This window comes from Peromyscus leucopus, chromosome 6, assembly GCF_004664715.2.
Source record: "Peromyscus leucopus breed LL Stock chromosome 6, UCI_PerLeu_2.1, whole genome shotgun sequence".
Classification (NCBI taxonomy): Eukaryota; Metazoa; Chordata; class Mammalia; order Rodentia; family Cricetidae; genus Peromyscus; species Peromyscus leucopus.
In genome coordinates this window covers 25,719,450-25,747,149 of record NC_051068.1, presented here as the reverse complement: position 1 = coordinate 25,747,149, position 27,700 = coordinate 25,719,450, and the positions used below count along the sequence as shown (strand labels likewise).

General features: G+C 33.7%; 1 protein-coding gene across 3 annotated transcripts in view; it reads right to left on the bottom strand.

Moving 5' to 3' along the window:
• The window catches only part of Pcdh10 (protocadherin 10), a 59,413-nt gene that overhangs the window by 21,953 nt on the left and 9,760 nt on the right, over window positions 1–27,700 (bottom strand). For 2 of the 3 annotated variants that reach the window (XM_028894390.2, XM_028894392.2), the window contains exon 4: window positions 23,347–23,652. In XM_028894390.2, the coding sequence (XP_028750223.1) occupies window positions 23,347–23,652 (306 nt within the window). Of the gene's footprint in view, window positions 1–14,552; window positions 16,571–23,346; window positions 23,653–27,700 lie in introns of those variants that run through there. The other variant, XM_028894391.2, reaches the window with a different exon arrangement.

Genomic DNA, 27,700 nt, shown 5'->3' with positions numbered 1-27,700 from the left:
TTTTCTAGTCAGTATGAAGTTGAGTTTACATTTAATTTATAAGGTTGACTGATCTCCTTTCAAGGTGTGTTTTATCTCTTTATCAAATCCTATAACCTTTATTATGGCCTGACAGCAATAGATGATGAGGCAGTATACGGGAAATAGGTGTTTCTTTGAAGGCAGCATTAATATCACATATATGTGAAGTCTCCAACTTTTGGAGAAGAAATTCTTTGAAATGAACACCTGAAGCATTTCTCTAGAATATGAATGTAATAAACATAGAGAGAGTTCAAGTGTTTAACTTGAGTTGACTATTTTATACGCATAACACTTAAAGCATCATTTACACTTAATACTTAGCAAACTAAAATATAAATCCATGGATATTTTAAAAGATAAGAAGACTTTAAAATATTGTTGCATGAAGCAGAAATATACAATACTGGAAGCGTACAAAGGATCATTTCTAAGAGAAGAACACCATGTTAGCCTCTCATTCATCCAATCTCTACCTAGACCCGGCCTTGACTACCAAGGTTCTCCCAGGTCTGCCATCATAAGCACCATATATAATTTAAAGAGAGGGACTGAAAGGGAATCTGGGCCTCATTTTCTCACCTAACAGGATATTATCAGCAGAGGAATTTATTTTATAGTCAATAAGATAGCTTCCAATTCAAGTAAAATTACAGCCTATGAAAACTCCTGAATTTATTGCTTGGAAATTTCACAATTCAATTTGCTTAGTGTGTATTTTTAAACTAAATTTTATTGCTTTGAAAAGAACACAACATCTTTAAGTACAGAGGTGCCTCCTTACCCATCACTGTAGTATCATCACAGATCGTCATGCTCATACAGTTTTACATGAAGAACTGAATACCCTGACATATCACAGATCTCATACCGGAGATCCCTCTAGATGGAGGACCCATGAGCTGACAATAATAAGTATACAATTGTTTCACACTTGCTGTCTACGTGACTTACTGCTGCCGTGGTGCCTATCTCTAATATTAACATACTCATACTAATAACATGTGTTATGACAAAAACTAGTGAGGGTGCATTAACATCTTTTAACAATGCCTTGAATTTATTTGCACAAAGTTTTTTAACAAACACACAACAGTCCTATGTCCCATATAGAAATACTATGAAAATACCTTATGAAAAAAGTATTAAATTAAAATAGAATATTTATAGAAACACTGTAACAAATGTTTTGTATGCATCAAAAACTATGCATTACAGGCTAGATTTTCCAAAAGGGAAATCAGGGTATGGTCCCCTTTGTGCTTTGTGGAACACTGTGCTAGTCTTTCTGAGAAAACAAACAAAGCCAAAAACCAGTTTTTCTTTTGTTTCTTTTAATTAAATTTGGAGTCTGACTTATTTTTAATATTCTGCCTATAGCTCAGTATGTATTTTACAAAATGGAATGTATGTTTCTTTCAATGACAATCAAATTGTTTTTCTAGGACACCCCACCATAATACATGAAAATATGGAATTTTTATAGATATTTTAAAATATTATTTACACTTCAAACAAAGATAAACCTCTGCAACTTCTGAAAACAAGTTACCCAGTACACCTTCCTTCAAAAGTACAAGATATTAATTCATTAATCTAGACAAATACTGCTAATTTAATACAACTGGAATTTTTAAAGGAATATCCTCATGTTTCTTTAAAGAAGAAATGGTTCTTTAAAATGAGTCTGATAATATTTACAGACATTTAGACACTTATACTTCAAGTGGTTTCTTCAAAAGAACATCAGAAAATAAGTTGCTTCTTTGTAAGGTTGAAATTATCATCCCTATTCAAAGCAGGAAGCACGAAAGGATTCAGAGTTAGTTTGGTCATCTCAGTGTACACCTGCAGAGAGCTTTGTGTGTCAAGCATCACTTTTCCATGGCGTTCATGGCAGCTCTTCACGAAACTAACGATTTCGTGTGTGTATATAAAAAACAAGCCTAGGTTACCAACCATCCCAAGCCAGGGAAGATGGGGCCCTGCTGCCCCTTGGATGCTGCAGCTGAGTGAAGAGGGGACACATTTTGATGGGAAAGGGGTGTAGGACCACCTTCTCCTCTTGTTCTATGGGGGAGGGTGGCCAGTATTTGTCCTGGCCTGGGACTCCCCTCTGGCTTTCTATTTGCAGTTACTTGAATTAAAAAAAATAGCTCTTTTGACACCAAGATAAATGAAGACCCCATGGGAATAGGAAGAAGCACAATAGACTACTGGCAATGATCAAGAGAAAGACCGAACTGACCTACTCTGGTGATAGGATGGCCAAACACCCTAACTGTTGTGGCAGAAATCTCATCCAATGACTGATGGAAGCATATAATGCAGAGATCCACGGCCAAACCCCAGGTGGAGCTCCAGGAGTCCAATCAGTGAGAAAGAGGAGGGATTTATGAGTGAGAATTGTTGAGACCATGAATGAAAAAAGCACAGGGACAAATTGCCAAACTAGTGGAAACACATGAACTGTCCTTAGTGCATGAGCTGGCTGTTTGAAACCTGGAGCCTATGCAGGGACACTTTGCTCAGCCTGGGTGAAGTGAGGAAGGGACTGGACCTGCCTCCACTGAATCAACCAGGTTTAGCTGAATCCCCAGGGGAGTCTTTGCCCTGGAGGAGATGGGAATGGGGGCCGTGGGCTGTGGGAGGGAGGACAGGGGAATCCGTGTCTGATATGTAAAATTAAATTAAATTATAAAATAAAAAATAACTTTAAAAAATACAGCCTTTTCTGGGAAAAAATTAAAAATAAAATAAAAATAAAAACCAAGCCTAAGTCCAGCATCACATGATACAAAAATAAATGCGTATTCAAAAATTTTAAAAATGGGTAGCTTCATTTACTCCTGGATCTAACGTATTATCTACAAATTGCTTTCCTCAGCAAGGGTAAGTGTTAGCAAGATTTGAAACACAATCTTGGAAAGTTATACCATAAAAACAATTAGATTAGTAAATATAAAACTCATTAAATTATTACCAAGCATATTTTCCAAAAAGCCAGTCAACACACATCACTAGAATGCATGTACTTATTGATGCTTACTTAATATACTTGATGATTTTGGTCCCCTTAATGTAATTTGATTCAGTTTATATTAAACAGGTAGCAAATTAATAACATTTGGGCAGGCTCAGAGCAGAATTGAGAATATAGAAATGCTGGAAGCTGAGCATAGGAGAATACACTAGAACATTCCTAAATGAAGCAGATTAGGGACCCCTGCACTGTAGTGTTTGATATTCCTCAGCAGCATTACCAGATAAAGTAGAGGGTGCCCAGTACGAGCTCTATTTCCAATTAGACAGTGAATAATTTGGTAATATACTTATGATGTATATATACAGTATCTAGATGTCAGATGTTTATTTGTGTGAGTCAAGAAATCTTTATTTCAAAGCATCTGCTTGATTATAGCCTAGATATCATTAGTAACGATAAAAGCTAGAAACTTACTTTGTAATGCTGGTTTATTTGAGAAGCTTTCTACTTGTCTACACAAATCCGTATTGAAGTACCATGTAACAAAAACAGGGAATTAAGAAGTTCAGTTATCTAGAACTGAAATCCATCTTCAATGACAGATGGTTACCACAAATGAATATACATGTATATTTATATGCATATATAAAATTTAATCACAAATTTTTTTATGTATGACTTATTATATTTAAACTTTCACCTGGGCTTTTGAGTGATTTGTGGTTTTATGAGATATGGCATAGTTAATAAACGTTCTCTTCTTTGCACAAGAAACATGGTTTTCACTTACCTTTTCTAAAATGTATGTCAAAATACAAACCTTCGGTTTCAGTTATATCCTATATTCACCAAGCCATAACCTTATGTAACTTCGATTTAATCTCATCAAATAATAAAAGACTTGAAAACTAGTATGCTGGGAATCAAACAGCTTTAAAAGGTTTAAAATGTTAATTGCTGAAATAATGTTCCATCATGCTTATTAAAAATTAAAGTTAATTTTAGTGAAAATCTAATTGGTTACCAACTTTAGACCCTAAGCCATCATTTAACTTCTATAACTTTAAAGTATATATTCAATTCAGGTTTATTTTAATTACTGCAAAGATTAGATTTATAGCAAATTAAAAAGTTGTTCTACATACTTAGTATCAGTGAAATACAAAAAAATATTTAAGTGTAAGTTCATAATTTAAATCACTAATCATTAATAGATTCTAGTTAAATGTATTATTACCATCTATTAGCACATAAAATATCCATTTTTAATCAAAATTGGCAAATGTAGAACTCAACAGTATTCTAGAAAATTGGTTGTTTTCTAATTATTAGACATTATTAGCAATCAACCAGGAATATCCATTTATTGCTATTTTGCCATAAAAGAACAAAAATCAAAAAATGAAAAAAAACAAGTGCGGACTAGGCTGTTATGGTAAGATTCCTTGCATAAGGTGGGAGAGATAGAACAGTCAGCAAAATGTTTGAGACACTAGCAAGAAAATCCAAATTTGATTCCTAACATTCTTATGAGAAAGCAGAAGACAAACACAGTGGTACACACCTGTAGCCCCAGTGACCAGAGATAGGTAGATCTGAAACTCATGGACCAGCCTCTCCAACCGAACAGGTGGAAGCAAGGTTCACTGAGAGACTTTCTCTCAATAGAACAAACCAACAGATGCCATGTAGAACAACAGAGGAAGAACCCTGATCACAACATCACTTGTACCCACATGTGCACACCACTACAGGACCTGCACCACACACACACACACACACACACACACACACACACACACACACACACACTTGTGTGTGCGTGTGCACAGCTCTGAACTTTTAAAGATGATTTCATTAGAATTTTAGATACCCAAAGGAAAGTCAATTATTTGCCTCAACAGACTTCTCAGTAGTCATCACAAATTTCTACCTTTAACTCTCAGTTCCCAGTCTCTTCATTTTGTTCCCATTTAAGTTTAGTTCATACGTCTTAATAGCAAATGTGTGCATCCAAATGATATGCTGGTGACAATTAAAAAATAAGTATATTTGTGAAATTAGCATTTGTACATGGAGAAACATGAGATTTAAAGTGACAAAGTACTGTCTCAGAAAAAACAAATAATCAAAGAGTAAGTATAAGTAGGGCCAGAGTAAATATATGAAATATTGGACATTTGAAAGCCTCTGAAATAAAAGCAAACATATTTAGAAGCAGAAATTTGGCAGTATTTTGCTGTTTTTACCTTTTTGCATTTTTAGGACTGGGATGCCACTATAATTATTCAGTGATGTCAGAAGTTGCCCAGACAATTTCCTCAAAGAACAAAACTTCCTCCTTCCAGAATACTTCACTGTGGAGTCAGATTAATTCTACAAGCCCTATGGGTGTCCGCTGGCTTAAAATGAACCTCTGGGCATGTGAACATGGATCCTCTATTAAAATATGTATAGGCCAAATGGCAAACTAGTCTTACAGATTGTTTTAAACACCATATTCTTGGGCATAAGAATCTACAAAGCGGTACGGGAAGAGCATATGTGTCTGTGTGGAAAGGTTATAGTTCACAGAAAATGTGAGTTGTGTCTTGATTTTTAGGCAGGAAGCAGCCCTACCACTGCAGAGGGGATAATACATATATATGAAGGCACTCATCTCATGGAGTATGACAGAATGATTGAGCATATAAGATCTTGAGAGAAATGGTGTATCAAGAGGATTAAAGGATGCTAAGCAGAAAACATCATGGCTTAACTATAAAAAGGTTAAAAGCTGGCAACATACGAACGCATCTGTCATTATAACAAAACATAATCTCTCCTAAGAATGTTTAATGGGGACATTAGAATACAACATGTTAGAAAAATAATTGAATTAGAGGCAAAATTAGAATGCTGCTCCTTGATTCCTGTGAGTTAGGCAGAATGGAGCAGAAAGGAGTCCATCATTGTCACAGAGTCCAGCATAGGACTAGGATTATACTTAAGATATCTGGAAATAGCTTGCCTTCACTTGTGCTGATTTTTTCAAAAAACAATAAAATGTTTTTCAGTGAAAATGGCTGCCCAGCTATCTCGTGACCAGCTCACCTCTATGGATAACTGTGGAAGGAGTTGGGGTGTATTGGGGTGAGGTGAGATTTCCAGGAAAGAATTCTGTTCTGCTGTCTCAGTATCACATACCTGAGATAATGTCAGCTGCAAAGAAAGCTAGGATTTCACGGAATACAACTGGAGAGTTTTCCCTACAATTTTTAGCTAAGAAAAATATAAGACACATGATAATCACAGACTAATATTAAATTCACTTTATAAGTGACACCGAATCTTTTTTCTCATAGTAGAATATTGCTTCGGGGCTTATTCTTTTACATAGAGACATGAGTAAGTCGTGGGATGTGAGGTCTGAGTCTGCAGTTCACAGGATTATTGGCGCTGTAAGGACTATTTTGAATATAGCATTTCCTCTGACTGGGCTAGGAGACTGTCAATAACCTCTGATCAAATATTGCCAATGTAACAATATCCCCATATCACAGTCTACTAATGTTTCTAAAAATTATCTTCTCTCACATTAACATACACAAAGCAAAACAACAACAAAACCCTCAGACATAATTTAACCCTTTTGGTAACATGCTTTTCCTATGTGCTCCTAACAAGTCATCTGCGTTTCTTTCCTCTTTCTCTCCTTCTTCCCTCCCTTGTTTCCTCCCTCCCTTCCTTCCTTTTTTCCTCCCTCTCTCCCTCCTTGGTGGTACATGGGCTTAAAGCCAAGCTTTAGGCCTGCTAGTCAGTCATTCTACCATTGTCCCACAACTCTCGCCTCTGTTACCAGTTTTCTAATCAAAATTGACTTCATCAGTACATTATTTATTAGTGTTGTTTATCATGATACAATCATCTCAGCCATGCAGTCTCAGGACCAGAGAAGTGATGCTGGGAACTACTTCCTATAGTTGCTGCACTAAGCCACTCTGTCCTTCATTTTGTGTTTAAAGTTTCATTAGCACATCCTTCATATTCATTTCCCACTGGAACCATTGTTGTTCGGTCCTTAAGAGTCACAACACACAACCACATCAGTCATACTATCAGCAGTAAAAGGACACATACTGCCTGCATCAAAGACTTCTGAACTGTCTCTTTTCATATGCCTAGGAATCAAATGTGAATTGGTTACAAACATTTGGACTGAAGTAGAAAGGTCCCCAATAAAAAGCAAAGCTCTCCTTCAGCCTTGAGGAAGCAACTGGCAAGCTACAACAAGAATCGATCCTTATTTAATAATTTCTAATGTGGGAACAGGAAGAATGTCTACATCTGATATTAAGATTTAAATGTATTGCATTTGATAAATTCATAAAAATGTACTAGGATCATAATAAACTCTTTAATTGTTGTTACATTTTTCTACTGGTATTATTTAAAACATCTTTAATTTAAGCAAAATATAGTCTTCTGTAATTTAGCCAAAACAAACTTGCACTGTGCGTCTATTTTTAGGTTATAGATTTAGCATCATATAACTTTCACTTTAAAATAAATTATTGTTCTCAAAAACTTGCTCTCCAATTTCATATTTTGCTCACATAATTCTCAACAGGTAAAATGTCCTTGTGCTCCATCAGGAAATTTACATGGATAAATCACAGTTATTGGAGAGCATAAAATTTCCTTGATTGCATTATAAGGAATCATTCCTGAAATCACCAAATATGTTTTATTCTGATAAAGTAACCACATTTTCTTTTGTTTATATGATGAAAACATTAAAATAACATACAGATAGGAAAAAAACCATGAACTTCATGGAAAAAAATGCTTAAATGAATTCACTACACCAATAGAACTCACAGCCTAATTAAAGACAAATACGGTTAGTATGTCTTAACATTTCTCACTTCTCCTATCATTGCAAACAACATTATTAAATGCAGGAAATCAGATGATTATAAAAAGTAAAATTTATTTTTGAACATGAGAAATGAATGTGAGGGAGATATAAGAATGCTCTGATTCTGGAGAAGTTGGGCACAGACCTTAGTATTTTGGTCTTTTTTACTCAGGAAACATAATGATATGTATGTAGAAAGAGAGAATTTGACAGGTAAATGAATGACAGATAAATGATAGATAGGTAGATAGATAGATAGATAGATAGATAGATAGATAGATAGATAGATGATGGATGATGATGGATGATAGATAGATAGATAGACAAAGGTTTATTTCTCCTGGGTGTTTGAATTATTTGTGAAATAAATCCACATATAGCTGTAAAACTGGGTAGAATGTAGACAACAAAAAACACACAGAATTATAGATAGTAATTATCTATAATAATAAAGAAGTATTTTTATATTTTATAATATAAAAATAAAGAAGTAGCATGGTCACAAAGAGTCAATTAACAATCCATTAACTAGTAAAGTCTGCACAGTTTCTTGGGGGTATTTCACATTGGCTTTTGTTAATATCTGATAATTCTGTCTGAATTAGAAAGATGTGCAACAAAATGCACATAGCAGGCTGATTGAGAGAATCAGGTACATTAAATAATTAAGTGAAGGACTAGTGTGACAAAATCCTTTGGCTTTTATGTGTCATCCCCTGACCTAAGTAGACACACACATCTCTCCTACATCTCATAGAAATGTGTGAGTTTCCATTCTAACAACTGTTTGTGTTCTCCAAAGATTCAGAGCACCTGTGTCTCTTACATGAAAATACTAATAATATTAGGGATAACAGTATTCTACCAATAGCCACAAGTTACACTAATGATCAAACACAACTATCAAAATACAGAGGAGATAAATTATATTAGACATGGATTTATTTAATTCTTTCCTTTTATTTTTTTGCTGGAAAGAATATAAATCCTTTCTTTTCTACAATCAGTAAACCTAATTTTTTACATCCTATAAAATCAAAATTCTTGTTTTCAAAATGAGAATTCTATATCACTATTTGCTTTGCATAATCAAATGTCTTCCCTAAGTATAAATACACAAGTTGAGTAAAGTAAAATGAAAATGAAATTTCAAAAGTTGTAATCCCTGCCTGTAACTAACATCATTGTAATATGAATGAAGATTAATCATTGATGCATATTAGACATTTGGTTCTGTAATATCTTAATGGATAAAGGGGTAAAAGAGGAATAGTGTACTTTTAACACATGTGCTCTGGGAAAGAACATATTAATGATGCAAAATAGTGATTTATTGTGAAAAGAACACTTGGTGTCTGATTTTTCTCTCTGAGCGAAAAGGGCATAATTAGTTCTATTAAAGCACGAAATTTTAATTTTGTCCGTACTCAGGCTGATGTCACCGTTCCCATTTTAACTGAATATATATATATATATATATATATATATATATATATGGTTCCCATTTTAACTGAATATATATATATATATATATATATATATATATATATATATATATATATATGGTTGTTTCAACACTTAATGAATGCTTCCTTTAGACCAGGCACTCTACTTTAAATATATTAAATAATTTAATCTCCACAATGAGCTCCTAAGGTATGTGTTATAGACAGGAAAGAGTTACAGAAAGACTAAAGAAGTTTTATACATAACATAGTTATTGGCTGGGTCAGCCTCAATGTCTCCACAACACCTTGGACATGAGGAAATGCACTAAGAACACCCTTGAGAAACCATTCTAGGCTGTGAGAACAAATAACATAAAACTGAATCCTGTGAGAATATGAAAAGTCATGCATTCTAATACAGTGTTCCAAGTTGTAATGAAGTCAAAAGTGATAAAAATTAATGAAAGCTGGTCAGAACCCTTTGTGCAAGTGGCAAGACTATATAGTGTTTCTCGGGTTTTATAAATATTCAGATGGACTGCTTGAAGCACTTGTTGGCCATAACGTGTATTTCTAATAGAAAGGGTGGGTGTTTGCATGAGGCATGTGGAGAACAGATGTGAGAATCACAACACACGTCTTCTTCACTGTCTAGGATGACTGGAGAAGGGACATTGGCCTGCCCCGCTCTGACTACCTAGACATGCTCCGTAGGAAGAGCTCACTTTCACGAAAAAGAGATGAGTTCGTCTACACTGGATTGTGAGTTATTAGATACACCTGTGTCCACTTCTGATTTCTGCCAGATTTTGATACCATTTGTACCTTCCCTCTGGAGAGCTCTCCAGAATATTACACTTTATTTATTTAGGATATTAGCTATATTTTAAATGAAGTTATTGATCGTTCTATTTACTCACATATCTGTGGAAAGTTCTTGAGATGTAATTTTCTGTATACCAGGCAAGGCTGGAGGACATTAATGTAACAAACAAAAATAAAATACAAAATCTCTAAGATATAGCAGTATTCAAACTATAATTTTTTTTAAAAAATGGGTTATGATGTTCTTGACAATATTTTACAAAGTGCACCTTAACGCACTAGCCAGTGCTCTCACTCTTTCCTTTTCCTCCTCCCTTTTATTATTTTTTTATAATTTTACACTATCACAAGACTCTCTAATAATTAATATATAATTATAATAAATAACAGAAAATAAATAATAGTACTGCTGATAGGCCTTTGAAATTGGAAAGTAAATGAAATATCTCCATATTAGGTTAAATAGGATTTAAAATTAAGATTAAAGAATATGATTTTTAATCTATCAGCATTTTTATTTAAATTATATATAATACTCCATATTATACACTTTCAGTAATAATTATCAAAATAGAATTTCTATATCACTGAAAGATGAAAAATTGAAATGTTCAAAGATCAGATTACAAAATTCTAACTCAATTTTAATTGTGAAAGAAGAAAATTAAATTATTCAATGCCATATATTTCCTGCAGATATTTCAGCAGGTAATCCTGAATTTAGAAAACAGTCAGTAAATTCAATGAATTAATACTATATTGCTATAATTCTACAAGTATGTTAATACCATTGTATTAGATGCACCCAATTCTTTAGCTTAATTCAAGTCATAAAGAATTAGAGTTCACTCCAACTAATGAACAAGACATTTCATTTTGTGTGCTATTAAACTACTCTTTTGCAGATAGGAAAAAAGAATACATATTATGATTACATACTGTCACATAATCAAAATGTCCATACAGTTGATTCTAAAATTTTTTACTGTTATCTGAATCTCACTAGCTTCCTCCCACAGCTTGGACTGATAAGCACTGAACCCTTTTGAAAACCTTTGATCCCAGTGACTGCATTACATCATTATTTCCCATTCTTGCCTACAAGGTGGGCACTCACTAGGTATCTGTTTCTATTGTGAAATCCAGTCTTCATGTTCATTCACACTAATCCTTATTTGATGATTTTTGTCTTTCATTTCATACTTTCAAGACACATGATTGATTCAAGCTTCTTCATTCCAAGGTTGAAGCAACTATTTAATTGATTCTGTAAAATACAAAGCTCAAATATAAATGATCATGTGTGGCACTTGTTTTCTGCTCACTTTCAACATAGTAAGAAAAGCATGATCACTATGAAGTTCGAAGTAATCATATGTGTAACTCGATCATGACAATTAACAAAAATCCTTTCTTTTTATTTAATTGCGGGCTATTTCACACACTACCAAAGCCGATCTGTTTTTAAAGTGCACTGGAGAATATTATAGCATCAAACATGGAAAATTCTCATGTTAAGAAAAGTAAATTAGCCGGGCGGTGGTGGCACATGCCTTTGATCCCAGCACTCGGGAGGCAGAGGCAGGCGGATCTTCATGAGTTCGAGGCCAGCCTGGGCTACCAAGTGAGTTCCAGGAAAGGCGCAAAGCTACACAGAGAAACCCTGTCTCGAAAAACCAAAAAAAAAAAAAAAAAAAAAAACAGAAAAGTAAATTAACTCAATAATGAAATACCAGATAATATGATATGTTAAATTTCTACTCACTTGCTTCCAATTTATGTACTATGACATCATAAGTGATCTGGGGCATTTTAACATATGCAATTCACTTATTCAATGCATACATAGAATAGTTGATACACGTATACTTGTGTGAATTCTAAACAACATCACAAAGCTTTTCCTTAAATTATAATGCTCTTGCTTTTTTTCTTGATGTCTTATTATCTATCATAAATCATCATGTGAGGTAAAAGACAGAGGCCTCAAGAAACTCAAGTTTTCTTTAAAATTCTAAGGAAGGAAATCTAAGAAGTCAATCACAATAACTCGTAAAAATGAGGGAAATAAAATAATGTTTTCTCAAAGCTTTGCCTCTGGACAGCTGAACCTTCTCCATTTCTTGCTGGACTCAGCTCGAGAATAACATTTTGTGAGAAAAAGCAACATCAAGGCCCTAGAAAGTGAGATTCTGTGAAATCACAGATGGCATCTGCATATGTCTGGAGTTTGTAAGCTTTGTATGTGAGCTCTTTCTCCCTCCCTCAGGAGCAAAGACCAGTGTGCTAGCCAGGGCATTTCCTCCAGAGTTTTACTTTAGCCTTTCAAGAGGCCAAATGCTTTCTTTTCTTTTCTGTCCTCTTGAAGATGGAGAAACTGATTGCTGCTATCTCTCTGTAGATATGTGATGTCTTTGCTCCTCATTTCTTCTCAATCTGCCATTCATCATTTTTTAAAACCCTGTTTAGATGCATTGATTTTCATCATGTTCGTCTCTCAATTATAAATTTTCTTTTAACATTATAATATATTGTGATAATTCTCTACTGGGTTTCAAAGACATATGAAGTTCTAGCATCTCGATTTTCTTCTCTTTTTTTTTATAATCTGGCATTTAACTTGACACATTCAAGTGTGTGTTTCTTAAAATCTACTAAATTAACAGTATATTATATTTAGTCAATAAAAAAGACACAAAGATGAGAGTGAAGCATTTCTGATAGACTAAACATAAAGATAGCTACAATACACTATATATTCAAAAACATCTGCTCACTAAATAGTCCTTTTCTATATACATTAGTAGATAATAAGGCTTGCTGATTAATTTTCCAATATTATCAGAACAATTACTTGCTAATAAATTTTAATAGAATTTTACATTTCATTTATTCCAATAATTGAAGCTTTAAAATACAAATAAAATAATCAATGGTCATAGACTGAAATAGTTCTAAATATGGTGTGGCAGTGAGTGGGAGAGGCCATGGGATACTTCCAATGTTTTGGCATAATACAGAGAGATGTTTGGAGCACCGATTGCATAGGGGGATCCTCATCTTGAGAAAACTCAAATGACATATTTAGGTATTTTCAGATTTTTTTTTATGTACAGGACACTTGATTAAAATCTTAAAATATTTCCTATTTTTAAAGTGTATTTAAACAAAAATTAAGAAACTTATTTGTAAATATAAATAATGTTTATATGACTAATGGAAATTTGACCACCAACTACATAATCAATGATAAAAAAATAATATTTTAAAGGATAGAGTATTTAAAAACATTTATAAATACGTTGTTATAGAATTAAGTAGTACCAAATTTTCAGTCCAAATATATTTTTAGTCTTCTTTTTGAAATAAAAGATAACTATCTCTATTATAAACTCATGATTAAATGAATTACACAGCATGATTTCTGGATTTATTTTTAAATGTTTGAATGAAAAGAAAAGAAAGTTATATTGGATTTTGTGTGAAATGAATTCAGTCAAGACTTGACACAAACCAGAATATTGAGTATAAAATTTCTCTACCATTTCATGTAACCGAACACACGTAAAATATAACTTAATAGGAGGCAATGGCTGTTATATATTTTATGGCCATTTGTCTTACTAGAAAGAATGAAGAAAATTAATAACAAATAAATACTTATGTTTTTCTTGAACAAAATCATCTGATGTATAATTTATATAAATTTATATGTAATAAATCTAAAAATTGCATCATTAGAGTGTTTCAGATCACCTTCCCATTTTCTATACAAATTTTCTACGCTTAAGATGTACAGCAGCTGACAGACTATCACACTAACTCTCATATTTGTGGACCATCCCCACAACCCTTCCTGTGAAACGCTTTTAGCTTACAAAGTCAATCAAGTCTATACAATCAAGATGCCATTGCTATATCAACTTAGTTTACTAATGTCATAGTTGACTCATGGCCTTATGACATGTTGCACTTCAAAAAGTAGCCTACTTACTGAATCTTTAATTAGAGATGAAAAAGGAATTAGTGTGCTATGACCATATCTTTATCCACCAAAAGTTAAAATAGAAAACATATCTGTAATTGATTTCACTCATTACACATTACTTACATACAGAGATGTTTTTGCACATACCCAACCTAAAAATCTATTTGAATAGCATGACAAAAATATTTATAAAATGATTTTTTTTTTTTGCTGGGCGGTGGCGCTCGCCTTTAATCCCAGCACTCGGAGGCAGAGCCAGGTGGATCTCTGTGAGTTTGAGGCCAGCCTGGGCTACCAAGTGAGTCCCAGGAAAGGCGCAAAGCTACACAGAGAAACCCTGTCTCGAAAAACCAAAAAAATAAAAAAAATAAAAAAAATAAAAGATTTTTTTTTTTTTTTTTTTTTGTGCAAGGAAGGGTTTATTTGGGTTTTTGAGTTAAAGGCCAACTTGAGCTAAATTTCAAGGCCTTGTGCAAAAACAAGCAAACATAATTTTATAGATTCCATCTTAGCACCTGGCCTGGTGACACAGGCATATGATTCCAACACGAGATTACCGAGGTGGGAGAACCATGAGTTTAGACATCGGCCTCGGCTATGTAGCAATACTTTTTCTCATAAATGTAGTTCTGTAGAATACAGTAGTATCTAATTTTCATCACAAATATAGCTGGTGATATATACATGACACTTGAAATGGTTACTAATAAACTGAAGTCAAATTTCCACTATGTAAAAACGTGCAATAATCAACTACTCAGCCAAGAGGTGGGACAGTCTAGTGTATGATCGTGGCAAATATCAATATTAAAAGGACAAAAAGCTACACTAACTAGATTTTTTTCTAGCAATGAAAATTAACATCCTTGCTGCAACGCACAGCACTGAAACCAGAAATGCAATTTGCCTACACTGCCATAGTTAACCTGCTGTTATTCTTGAGGATTATGAACTGTTGCTGAAAAAGAAAAAGGCCGACCTTAAACATCAAATGGACAAATTAAAAGTGATTTCATCACCTATCAGTTTATTAACAAGCAACTTATCCTGTTAGTGGCAGAAGATGAGAGCGGAGCTGAACGAATGTATTCTTCTGTTAAGCTTGACTTCAATTAGTTCTACATGTGACAACTGATGGGAATAATTAAAAACTAAATTTTCTAAAGTACAATACTTCTGTTGAGTGTATATTGTTGGTGTATACTACCTCCATGTTAGTGTTTAAATGTGCATGTGTCCATGTAACTTAATCATGAAGACATAACAGAAATGTATTTATGATCTCTTGCTGAGCTCAATGAATTAAAGCTATAATTGATCATTTTGAATGGCACTCCATTGCAGAGACACTGAAATCATAATTACGGTCTACAGTGTCTCTCCACATATTTTAAAAGTTTGTTTCTGAAATAAAGCATACAGTAAGTACATTGCTATGGAACACATAGTATATGTGTTGAATATCATGTTATGGGTCAACTCTAGAATCAGAGCTAAAATTCCATTTTTAAATATTAGTTTTTCTTCCTCACAAGTTGTTTCCATCCATGTCCTATAAAAATAATAACATTCTGAGAATCAATGCTTTCAAAGCCCTACATTCTCTTCCTCTGAAATGATTTTGATTGTTGTTCGCAGTGACTTGGAAGTCTTAAGGAACCTCAAACGTCAAGTACTTTATATTCTTTATATAGCACCAGCATATACAAGACTGACTTCAGTTTTTATTCACTAGCATTTATGTATGTATTTATTTATCTATGTAACTTCTTTTATTATACTAGAGGCTGCACACATCATGTAGTTTTGCAAATTTTCCACCCCTGAGCACCACACCATACCCTCTTTTAATTTCTTTTTCAAGACAGTGTCTTTATAAGTCCCACAGGCTGTGTTTGAGCTTTTGCTGCAGACCAGATTGACAGTGAACCTCCTGCCTCAGAATATTGAGTAGTAAATTATTGTTCTGTCCTATCAGGCAAAGTGTTATAAAACTATTTCATCTTAAACAACCAATTTTACAATCTTACACCATTTTCAAGCTACCTTATCTAAGTGACTTTAACTCTACAAGAAAATGGAGTTTAGAAGACACACTCAGCCAAGAAGAGTCTAGGACACTGAGTATTGAATATTGTTTAATGATATTTATAGGCAAATCAATTTGCATATTCCAGGATTATCTACAAGATATTTATAACTTAAAGTATTCATATGTTGATTCAGAAATCCTCAGTATGATGAAGCAGGAAAAAGTAATTCCATATGTAGGCGTTTCTTTTCATTGAATAATCCTACTTAGGTTTTAATTGATTATCTTCTTTTGTTAGACTCCTAGGATGGACAAATGCTTAAATGGATTTACTTCCAATGTGCAAAACAAGAAAGAGGGTGGAAATGATCTGTAATATAAAATGAGGTACACGAAAATGTTAATATGCTAAAAATGAAAATGTGCAGGAAATAAATTTTCCTTAGTTACACAAAGTCTCACAGAAAATGGAATATTATGTAAAAGAATGGCTAACTTTATCTGTTCTCTTCTCTTTATACTCATTCCTAAATGATAACATTTAACTAACCGTGTATAGCTGCTCAAAAACTGAATTATAAATGGCTTGAATAAACAATATTCATATAGAAGGTAAATAAAGAAAGATGGCTAAATCTAGAAGAACATGTGTGTTACTAGCTTCATGGAAAGTGAAAGAAGGAGGGTAACACATGAGGTACTCAAAACAAGAAGCTGGAGAAAAGCCTCACAGACAAGGTAAGGAATGGGAGTAATTATAATCCTAAGAGTCAAGAGTTACAAACCACTATTGCATATCCCTGGGATGTAATATGCTATAAGAACAAATCAAAATAAATTTAAATTCTGAAAATGTTGAAAGATAAGAACAAACCAAAATAAACTTAAATTCTGAAAGTGTTGAAAGAAAAAAATCATAATTTAAATGCCATGACTAGGTATATTTCAATATCTAGAGTAAGTTCAAATTCTACTGCCCTCTAAAATCCCTACATATATTGACTAAATAATGGATTAAACTAATTTAAAATTTTAAGCAAAGAAAGCAAATGTTTGCTTTAAAAGTGCCAAAATTGTATTTATGCCCAGATATGTGAATGGGTGAATAATGATAGCATTATATAAAATCCATATACTTAAAAATATCCATTCTTTATTGTTCATAATTGGTTTAACATACACTATTCATTACTTGGTAGGTCTGGATGTGTCAAGAGAGTAATTGTGTCAGGGGAAAAACTTACAGGACAGAAGCAAATTCTAGCAACATTTGTGATTGCTGGGAAACTGCACATTATCTTCAACAATGATCACAGAAGTTTATTCTTAGCATATGATCATTTGGGTAAGCCATTCATAAGATTATAAAAATCAGGTCAATTGAATTTAAAGCCATATTTAAAGGGCACTTTAAAAATTGCAGAGATTTAAAGAAGTCAAAAACAAGGACTAAAGAAGCTGTAGGAGTTCTTTATCAAAGGAATTAGAGCTTTCTTGGATGGATATTAGTTTGACATCATCCAGATGTAAAGACGTGTGATATCATGAGGTTGGCTATGGAGAAGCATGATGCCCAAGTAAGAAAGCATCAGCAGTGGCAGATGTGTACATATAAAATAAAACACGGTGCTTCACAGCTGCCTTTCAGAAGAGTTTTCATAACTTTCAATCCTATTAGTTAAGATACACCAGAAGCAAGAAACTAAAGAACAGACTGACAGGTTAGTTCATGTCCCTAGCATTATAGGGAGGAACCAGGCCACTGCTATCTTCAGTTAAGTTCAGTAATGATGGAAACTGGGAATCGATTAATGTTTTGCACATAGGTGGACTAATGGGATTAGGTGGACATCTAACTCTAACAGTAGACACAAGGCTGAGCTTTGCTACTGATTATTTGCTATCATTAATTTTCCATAGAAGTGAGTAAAGTATTTGTTTATGTATTTCTTCATAATTGTATAGTCAGGGCAGTTAATAGAAAACAGCACCACTAGAGTGAGATGATCTGGGATTTATGAAACAGGGATAAAGTGAAAATTTAAGTACATTAGGCTCATGGATCTGGGTGTGAGGAAAGAAAAACAGATCAACAAAAGAGCTCTCAAAATGTTTGATTAATAAGTAACAGAGCTTGGAGGAGAAGCGAACATTCAAAAAAATCTATTTACAGAAAAGGAAAATCATAAAAGGTTTTCCTTCATTTACTGATGGCTATAACTACATGACAGAAATGGCTTTTTAAATACTTTAATAAAAAACACTTACTTTGTAGATTTAACATCAGATGTACTGCTATACTTAGGGCATTAGAGGAATAGATATATGCCAAAGATGCCACCACACAGGGTGATATAAATATGCTAGTAATGAGTATCAGTAAGAAAAGTCATTTTATTTTGAATTCTGTATATGCTCTCAACACACTATTGAGTTCAGCAAATTATGAAAACTCACAGAAGGCACACTGAGATAATGAAGACATTGGGAGAGATGTTACTAAACAAAGCATGTTCCTCACTTCCCATCAGCTCGAGGCTGGAAGTGCTCAGAAGCAGATGCCAAAAAGATCTTTTTACCAAAATTGGATTTACTAAGAAGAGATCTAGGTAAATTGGCAGCAATAATTTAGGTGCAATGTTTTAAATTTTTGATCTTTTTATGTAGTCTGGGTGAGCTGCAAAAATTTAAAAGAATGCAAAGCTGATAAAAACAGAGAGGAACAAATGAACTTTTGCTATACAAACATTAATCTAGATGCTTCTAATATGAAGGCCCGATGGACTATGGTATGTCTCACTAAGTGGTTTCCCTATAAACTGATAAGTCTAGAAAACCCCATGGGTTTAAGAAGTTTTCAAGAACATTACATCAGTAAAGTCTTATTACTTCATTCAATATGTTGAACAAGTAAAAAAAAATCCCTATCACAAATACATGATAAATGAGGATTACAAATTGAAGGGAAAGATGACATAAATAAACATATCTTAAAGAAAAGAATAAAAATCATCAGAAATTTTTCCTTGTGTATCCCATACATTTATTACTGCATTGCTTCTGCTGTCTAATTTGGACCACATTGATTCATTGACAAAAGTCTTAAAAGAAATTTTAACATTACACTAAAATATACTCAAGAGTGATTCCAAATATCTTAGCATTGTTTTAACTATTCAGGTTTTTGTCAATTATATAAGTAACATCTTTTTTTTTTATCAACTGCATTCCTCAAGCTGTTTTTTAAAGTGTGTGTGTGTGTGTGTGTGTGTATGTGTGTGTGTGTGTGTGTGTGTGTGTGTGTTGTAGGTATGGGTATGTGTGTGCATAGAAAATCGTGAATAGATATGTATTTGTGCGGTGCCTGTGTTGATGCATGTGCAGGCCAGTGCAGGTTGACATTGTGTCTTCCCCAATCACTTCTCTACCTTATTTTATGAGACAGTGTCTCTCACTGAACCTGAAACTCACCAGATTCACCTAGATTAGCTGGCCACACAGGGTCATAGTTGTCTCAGCTTCAAAACTGCCAAGGTAACTTCTGTGCCTACATTTTATTTGGTTCTGAGAACCTGTCCTCGGGCTGCCTTGCTTGCAAGGTGAGCACTTGACCCACTGATCCATCTTCTCATCTCTGTGGTTAAATTATTTCTGCTTCTCATCTTCTGAGACTAACCAGATTGTATCATGTAATACATTGTGTCATTTGAAGAATGAAATTGCTTTAAATAAAATGTCTATAATTAAAAACATATCCTAGGAATCCTTATGACAGAAGTGCAAGGTCATTTCCAATCTCCAGAGAATGCTTTTTTCCCATTTTAAATTGGTTTTTAAATTGGCAAAAGCAATTATTAATTTTAGTTAAAAGTTAAATTTGTGTCTTAGGATTTTTAATACTCTAATAAAATGCTAGGTGAGGCTAAGGTTCAGGTAAATCTAGGTAAGATATCTGTTTCCAAAATATACAGTTTTGCCACAAGTATGAAATCCATATTTCTCTAATATGAGTAGGAAAACACAGGTTAGGCAACGTTTGTGACTAAGGAAGTATTGATAGAGGTGATCAACTTGATACCAGTTATTTTAATTTCCGTTTGAGTAAACAGATCAGGTGGAACTTTGTGGATGTTTTTCTATGCGTTAAGAAAGAATGTGTGACTGGTTTAAATTGCCACTTCAAAGTGAACTCTATTTTCATTGTATGCAAGCACCTGGTATCTTTTCTTTTTCTTCAAAAGTTAGTATAGCTTAAAATATATATGTGTGTGTGTGTGTGTGTGTGTGTATCAGAGGCATAGTACTCAGAAGTTACCAGCATAGACAATGATCTAATTTGTATTTTTATCCGTGTTGCCCTTTTCTCATCATTATTATATAAATTACAGTGGTTACCTCACTAGACATTTTTGGAAACTTTAAAAATTATTAAATATATAGCTACCTTCCTAAGCATCAAATGTATATTACACTCATTATAAAACTAAATGCATAGTTAACAAAAGTAAAACAGCAGCCTCAATAATTATCTAAACATTCTGATTAAAAGCAAGTAATTAGTGTCAATTTTTAGCTTTTTTAATCACACGATGGATGTAGTTTTTAATTTAGAAGATGAGAATATTTCCATTCCTGATGATAAATGACACAAAATTAAGCCCTCTCACCATATGATGGGGGGTGGCCAGAAACAGCTTGAGAGTATAGTATGTATGTACTATTATACTAACAATAAAATTGACTGTGTCTATTGACCCTGTGTGAAGATATTAACTTTAAAGGTGATTGTCTGAGTCCGATATGACATAAATCACTAAAATATTATTATTTTTTAAAAAGGAGAAATTCATACATGCTTAAAGTTCAGGGTGAATTAAGTACATTATAAATACAAATGGCTTTTTTTCTGTTTATTCTCTACTTGGGTCCGACTTCAATCCAAACACTGAGGATTTAGAACAGTATTAGTGGGCTAAAATCGATAGTGAAAAATATAGACCATAATTAGAGACTAATTTGATTCAACAGACATGTTCAATCAATATGCAACCAAATCTAAATTTACAAGGTACAACAATAGATTTTTTATTTGATTATGTTAACACACATACTTATGAAATCAATGGTCCCTGAATTCAGGCTTCTAAATGAGAATAATAGATTCTTACAAAATAGAAAATTTTGCACTAAATTAAGGACAGTGTTGTTATTTATTAAAAAGTATGATTACTAGGATCATTATTAAAATCAAAAACTAGTCAGTTAAGAAAATACTTTCTTAGTTGTAACAAATTCCAGTTTTACATAGAAGAGTAATTTGCCAAGTATTGTGCTTGTTGCTATTATAAAATGGAAGTTGCTTTTCCATTATCTGTGAAGTGTATTTATCTGACAATATGCCCATAAAAGAAATATTAGTATGCATTTAAAGGTATGTGCTTTGAGTCCTTAAAATCATATATCCTTTAGTTTTTCTTCTTGAAATTGTCAATGATAGTTTTCTGTAAAACATATTTCTTAAAGTTACATAAAACAAGGTAGGATTATTCATATTATTTTGGAAACATTTCATTTTTAGAACAATCTCAAATCTATAATTCAACTTGAGAAGATCTCATCATGGTTCTCCTTTTTTAAACTTGATTTTTGCTCTCTTTAAGTAAACTAGAATGTGTGGCTATGTCTAATTTTGGATCTTAGACTCTCAATATTTATGTACTTATGCTCTTTATATAGTATAAATAAAATGATGGCTAATCAAATATCAGTGATTCATAAAAGGTATTACTAATAGACTCTGTAATACTAAAGTAGTGTATCCCGTGGAGTCAGTGGTGTTCCTATGTAATTTGAGAATCTGAACACAATCTTTCATGAAATACACCTTGGTCACTATTGTCATCACTGTTTATGAATCTGATGAGGGCCTCAGTGAAACACTTGACTATTCTTATTGTTCAACATTAGAAGCCATGACCTCAATGGATTTACTATGTGATTTTTGTGTTACATAGTCTTAATATGTACATATGTTATATATGTATACATATTCAGTTTGTTTTCTTCAAGTTTTTTTTTAATCTTTCCTATTTTATCAGCTCAAATAGAAATGATACATCTCCAATGTCTCTCAAACTTTGTTTCTGGTTTATGATCCAACAAATATTTTCTTGATACTACAAGATGAAAGAAAATATCAAATGCAACAGAATTTATATATCAGGTAGATTTCGATTTTTGATTGAGTTGCCGTAGGTTTTACCTCTATCAAGCATTATTTTTTATATCAAGTATTATTTATGTGGCTTAATCAGAATTGAATTATACATAGTATTCATCCATTAACTAAAAAGAGATGATGTCATGGAGCAGTTATTAAACGGGAAAATTTCATTACTGAGATCCTCAAAGGAAATCTATCATAGAACCCCTAAGCATTTTTGTTGGTCAGATGGCTGTATAAGATAAATCCATTTAGAGAATACAGTTACTATATTGAACTAAGGGCCATATTGTCTGTAGTCTCAATGCTACAAGACCATTGGTCCCTCTATCACACAGTACCTCTGACTCTGATTATGGACTTGAGTCCTTACCAGCAAACCTCCTAATCTCTAGTTAAAGCTCAACATGAGGTCTACATGTCTATACTACTTTCTAAATTTGATCTAATGTGCTTAACTTCATTATGATAAAACCACAATTAGCTGATAATATCAGCCAATATCATTAGGAAACATGAGGCTAGGCCAGGGGGCGTAGTTCAGGGGTACAGTGCTTGACTGGTATGCCCAAGTCTCTCAGTTCAATACCCAGAAACCTTACATTCCCCGAAAGGACTCCGACTTTGACTAGCCCTTCAAATTACACTGAAATCAAGTAAGCCAGGGTTCCACACTCTAGGGAAGTAAAGAACATCTGAAAATATTTTTTGTAAAAGCCAAGGCTGTGTTTTGCTGTAAATGCAACCCTAACACCAGAGGCCACTTTCCCGCTAACTATCAGTTTTCCACCCTGGAGTACTGCCTAAACCTAAAGATGATTTTCATCAACATTTCTAAGAACTCAAACTGTTTTCAGCAATAAGAATGTGAACCTTTAGTTCTTAAGAGGAACTACTTTGATGTAAGCTTTTGTGATACTTACTCAAATATGGTGGTTTGTAAGGCGCTCGTGTATTGGACAGCAATCCGTCCAGCTCCTTCCTCTCCAGGGTGCCATGCAGGGCCTTCTCCTTGCCGAAGGTCGAGAAGGACCGCTCTGCTCCAGGCTGGGCTTCGGGAGGTTCAAAGACCTCGGTGTCTGGAACTGAGTCCATGCCGGGGACATGCAGGTTGCTGCGGTAATCTGCAGCCTGGCGTCCATCCGAAGGGACAAATGAAGGCATCCAGCATCGGTCGGAGTGGCCTAGCGCTTTACACTCCTCGGTGCAGTTGGAGAAGAGATCCATACCTGGAAGAAGAGAAAATGGTAGAGAGGAAAAGGGAAGAGACAAGAAACTCCAGATGTAGTCAACACGGGCAGCTGTACAGTCGGGAAAAGTCTACAGGTAAGGTAGTGATGGGTGAAAACATTTCACTAAGTAAGTTTTCTCTTAATCTGATGGAGACAAAAAAATTCTTAATATCATTTCCCCTATCATTTAAAGCAGGATAAATGATCTACAACCATAAAAAATAAGACTCTGTGGCAAAGATGTCACAGAGACAGTTTCTAAACTCAGAATACTGGTGGAAAAACAATGCTGACTTCTTAAAAGTTGAGGAAACAGTGAATGGAAAAAGAATATTTTAAAACTCTCTCCTAGGTTAATAACATAGGGAAATCTCAGCTATAGGCTTTTTAATCGGTGTCCTCTAACAATGCATCAGCGGATGTTCCTACAAACACAGAAAGGGTATGCTAAGGTCACACAACAATTAGACTACCAACCTTAGATTTCAAATAGAAGGTGAAATTCAACAGAAATTCAGCCCAAATTTGACCAATGACCAAGAATTCTGTTTATTTTGTACACAGGAATAGTGTGGTTCTTAGTTTCCTGGGAAATTAGTTCCTAAAGGTATCTGTCACTGGAACTCAGGCAGTCCATATGCCTATACATTACTTATTATTTACCACCTTGCACAAACCAAAAACAAATGACTATAATTAGTGTAGCCGAGGTAACCAAATGCAGTGGGAATCCACAACAGATAATATTGACATATTCCTTAGTGCTCATTTGTACTGTAAATGCTTGTCCTAGTCAACACAAACTTATATGTACCAAGATTGAAAATGACACTACAAATTTTATCACAGTCATTAGAGTGACAAGGCTGTTAAATGTTACCTGATTGTGACCAAGAAAGTCTATCTGTTCTTGAATCACGTACAAGAATTTGTGTGTAGTATGTATATATGTATATTATATATTATATGTGTATGTCTGTGTATCTGTGTTCATGCGTGCAGATGTACATGTAACTATTTGTGTATGCATGTACAAATAAGAGAGGTCATTCCTCAGATGCCACTCACTTTTTTTGTTTTGTTTTGAGATAGAGTCCCTGTCCCTGACCTAGACCTTGCTAAGTAAACTGTGCTGTCTGGCCAGTGAGCGCTAAGAGTCTGCCTGTCTCCCCTTCTCAACACTGGGATTGCAAGTGCATGCCACCACACCCAACCCAGCTCTTGGTACTTGGGTCCTTAAACTCTAATTCTTAGGCTTCAAAGGCAAGCACTTGATTGACTCAGTTATCTCACTAGTTCAAGAATATTTCAGAGCTGTGGAATAATATATATATTTTTTTTTTTGGTTTTGGTTTTGTTTTTTTGAGACAGGGTTTCTCTGTGTAGTTTTGGTGCCTGTCCTGGATCTCGCTCTGTAGACCAGGCTGGCCTCAAACTCATAGAGATCTGCCTGGCTCTGCCTCCCGAGTGCTGGGATTAAAGGCATGCACCACCACCACCCGGCACTAATATTTTTGTTTCCTTTCTTCTGATATTTGAGACAGGGATTTGCTATACAGCCCAACCTGACCTAGACATCTCTAAACAGCTAGGTTAGCTTGAAACTCTTAATTGTCCTGCCTTAGACACCCAAATACAGTCAACTGTCACTATGCCCAACCTGATACTCACTTGGTGTAGAGCACAACACAGAAAAGAATATAAACAAAAATATCATTCCAGTGCTTTTTAAAACATGCTAGTATATTTTACTGAATGTTTTAAATATTGGTAAACCTTTCTAGTGTTTAAAAATTATATCCATTTCCTTATTTGTGTGGGTCTGTGTGTATACATACTATGACACATGTGTGGTCAGGTCACAACTTGCATGGGTGATTTCTCTCCTTCCACTATGTGGTTACTAGGGATGAAACTCAGTTCATCGGGATGAGTGGCAAGGACCTTTCCCCACGGAGCCATCTGGTAAGTACAATTTTGATTCATTTCAAATAACTAAAGCATGATTAATTTATATCATAAGGTCTTTCAAATGTATGAAAAGCTGGGACTTTTAAATTAACATAGAATATTTAATGAGTATACTTGACTCTTAATTGCACAAATATCTAGAAATCTCAAGCTCTCAAAGGAAGTTTTAATGTTTCAACAGATGTTCTGTGCTGCACACTGATTTAAATGATAGTGTACTTGAAAATATTTGTAAAAGACAATACATATTTCAAAATAATGAAACTTATAGAATTTCTACATTTTCTTTTAGAATTAAAGGTCATTAACTACAAAAAAAATACTTTTTGAGGAAACAACACCAAGTTAATTACCATGTGTTAATCCCACTAAATGATGGCTTTTCATTTTAAACAAATCTATGTATAATAATAAGTCCATCTTTGATTATAATATCCAACTGATAATTTTCATGCACAAGCCTGAAAGTGAATTACTATTGGGTAATCTCCTGAGTAGTTTAAATACTGAAGCTGGAATTACGGAATCTGACTTGGAACAGAATAGAAATCCTGGAGATGTTTTACTACACTCTAGACAAACCCTATTTCTGCAAGAAGTTGTACATGCTAAAAGAGAAAGAGAACATCCCTGATACTCGTTCATATGGTGCATAGGCAGCAACCCAGGCACAAGACTTCTATCTGGATCCACTGGTAGTTTAATTTTTCCTATTTCATTTAGTGATGGGAGGAAGAAGGCTCTTACACAATATCACCACAGCTCTTGTGTATCACATAAGTCAAATTTAAGAACAAAGGATAATATGTAATTATTTAAAAAAATTGATAATAATTTTCAAGAATTCTGGATCTTTAAGATAAAAATATTAATGTAGAATTGTCATATTTGATCATGGAAAGATAAATACTAATGACAGATTTTCCAGTTAATATTTTTCTTCATATGATTGATGCATATCATTGAAAGGCAAATTCGGCCAAACATATGGAAGTCCAGTCATTCGTAAGTTTTTATGTGTTCATGTACAAGTGTTCATTGTAATTCAGATTACCATCATCTTGTTAGTAAACCAATGTGCCAGTGTTAAGATAGTTCTTGATGTTACCAGACAATATTTGGTAGAAATTAGTTTATATTTAACTATATATTTAATTACATATTTAATTGTACAGGTTTTTTATCTTGCAAACTTGACAATTTTTTCTATATCTCCTAATTAATTTTTCTATATCTCATAAGATTGGTTAAAATTTCCTTACACTATGCAAAAAAGCTGTATGGATTGAGAAAGGATAAAAAGCATCAAAGAATGCTATTAACAAAAATTAAGGAAAACTGAAAGCTTATTACAGTGTCATTTGGCAAAAGAGAAAATTGGTAAGCAAGGTATTAAACAAATTTATGAACCTATGGAGTGGAACTTTCTTGGCAATGTTATATATCATTGTATATAACTGGAGTGGAAGGTGAGGTCTCTCAAATAGGGCCTGAGCATTTCACCAGTTTTGTCAATAAAACGAGGGGATATATTTCTCATGAGGAAAAATCAGTTATAGAAATGAAAATGAAAACCACAGCATAATCAATAAACTTCAAATAAGGAACAGAGAAATTAATAGAAAATAGAATTTTTTTCTATTTGTCGTTTAGATAAATAGTTGGAGAATGAAATAAATGTATCCCATTATGGGTCCTCACGCAGGGGAGTTGTGAGATGACTAACAATGTTCTTTTATCATTCGTCATTAGTCACATTGACTGTGTAACTTTTAATCACCAAATACATAGGAAAGAAAGCCTTTCACTTTTTTGTGAAAACGTGGACACATCAATGACGGGGATGCCAATTCCATTCCCTGTGATGCAGTTCAGAACATCCATTTTGTTCGGACAAGTTCCTATGGCTCAAATTGAAGGCTCAAGTTTTAATAGGTTTAACTTATTTTCTCTTTCAAATGCATTCATGATTAAACATATGTCATGTGTAGAGATAGATTTTTGAAGTTTTGATACATCTAAGAAATGTCTTAAGATACGTAATTTTACTAGCAATCATTATTTCCAGTCATTT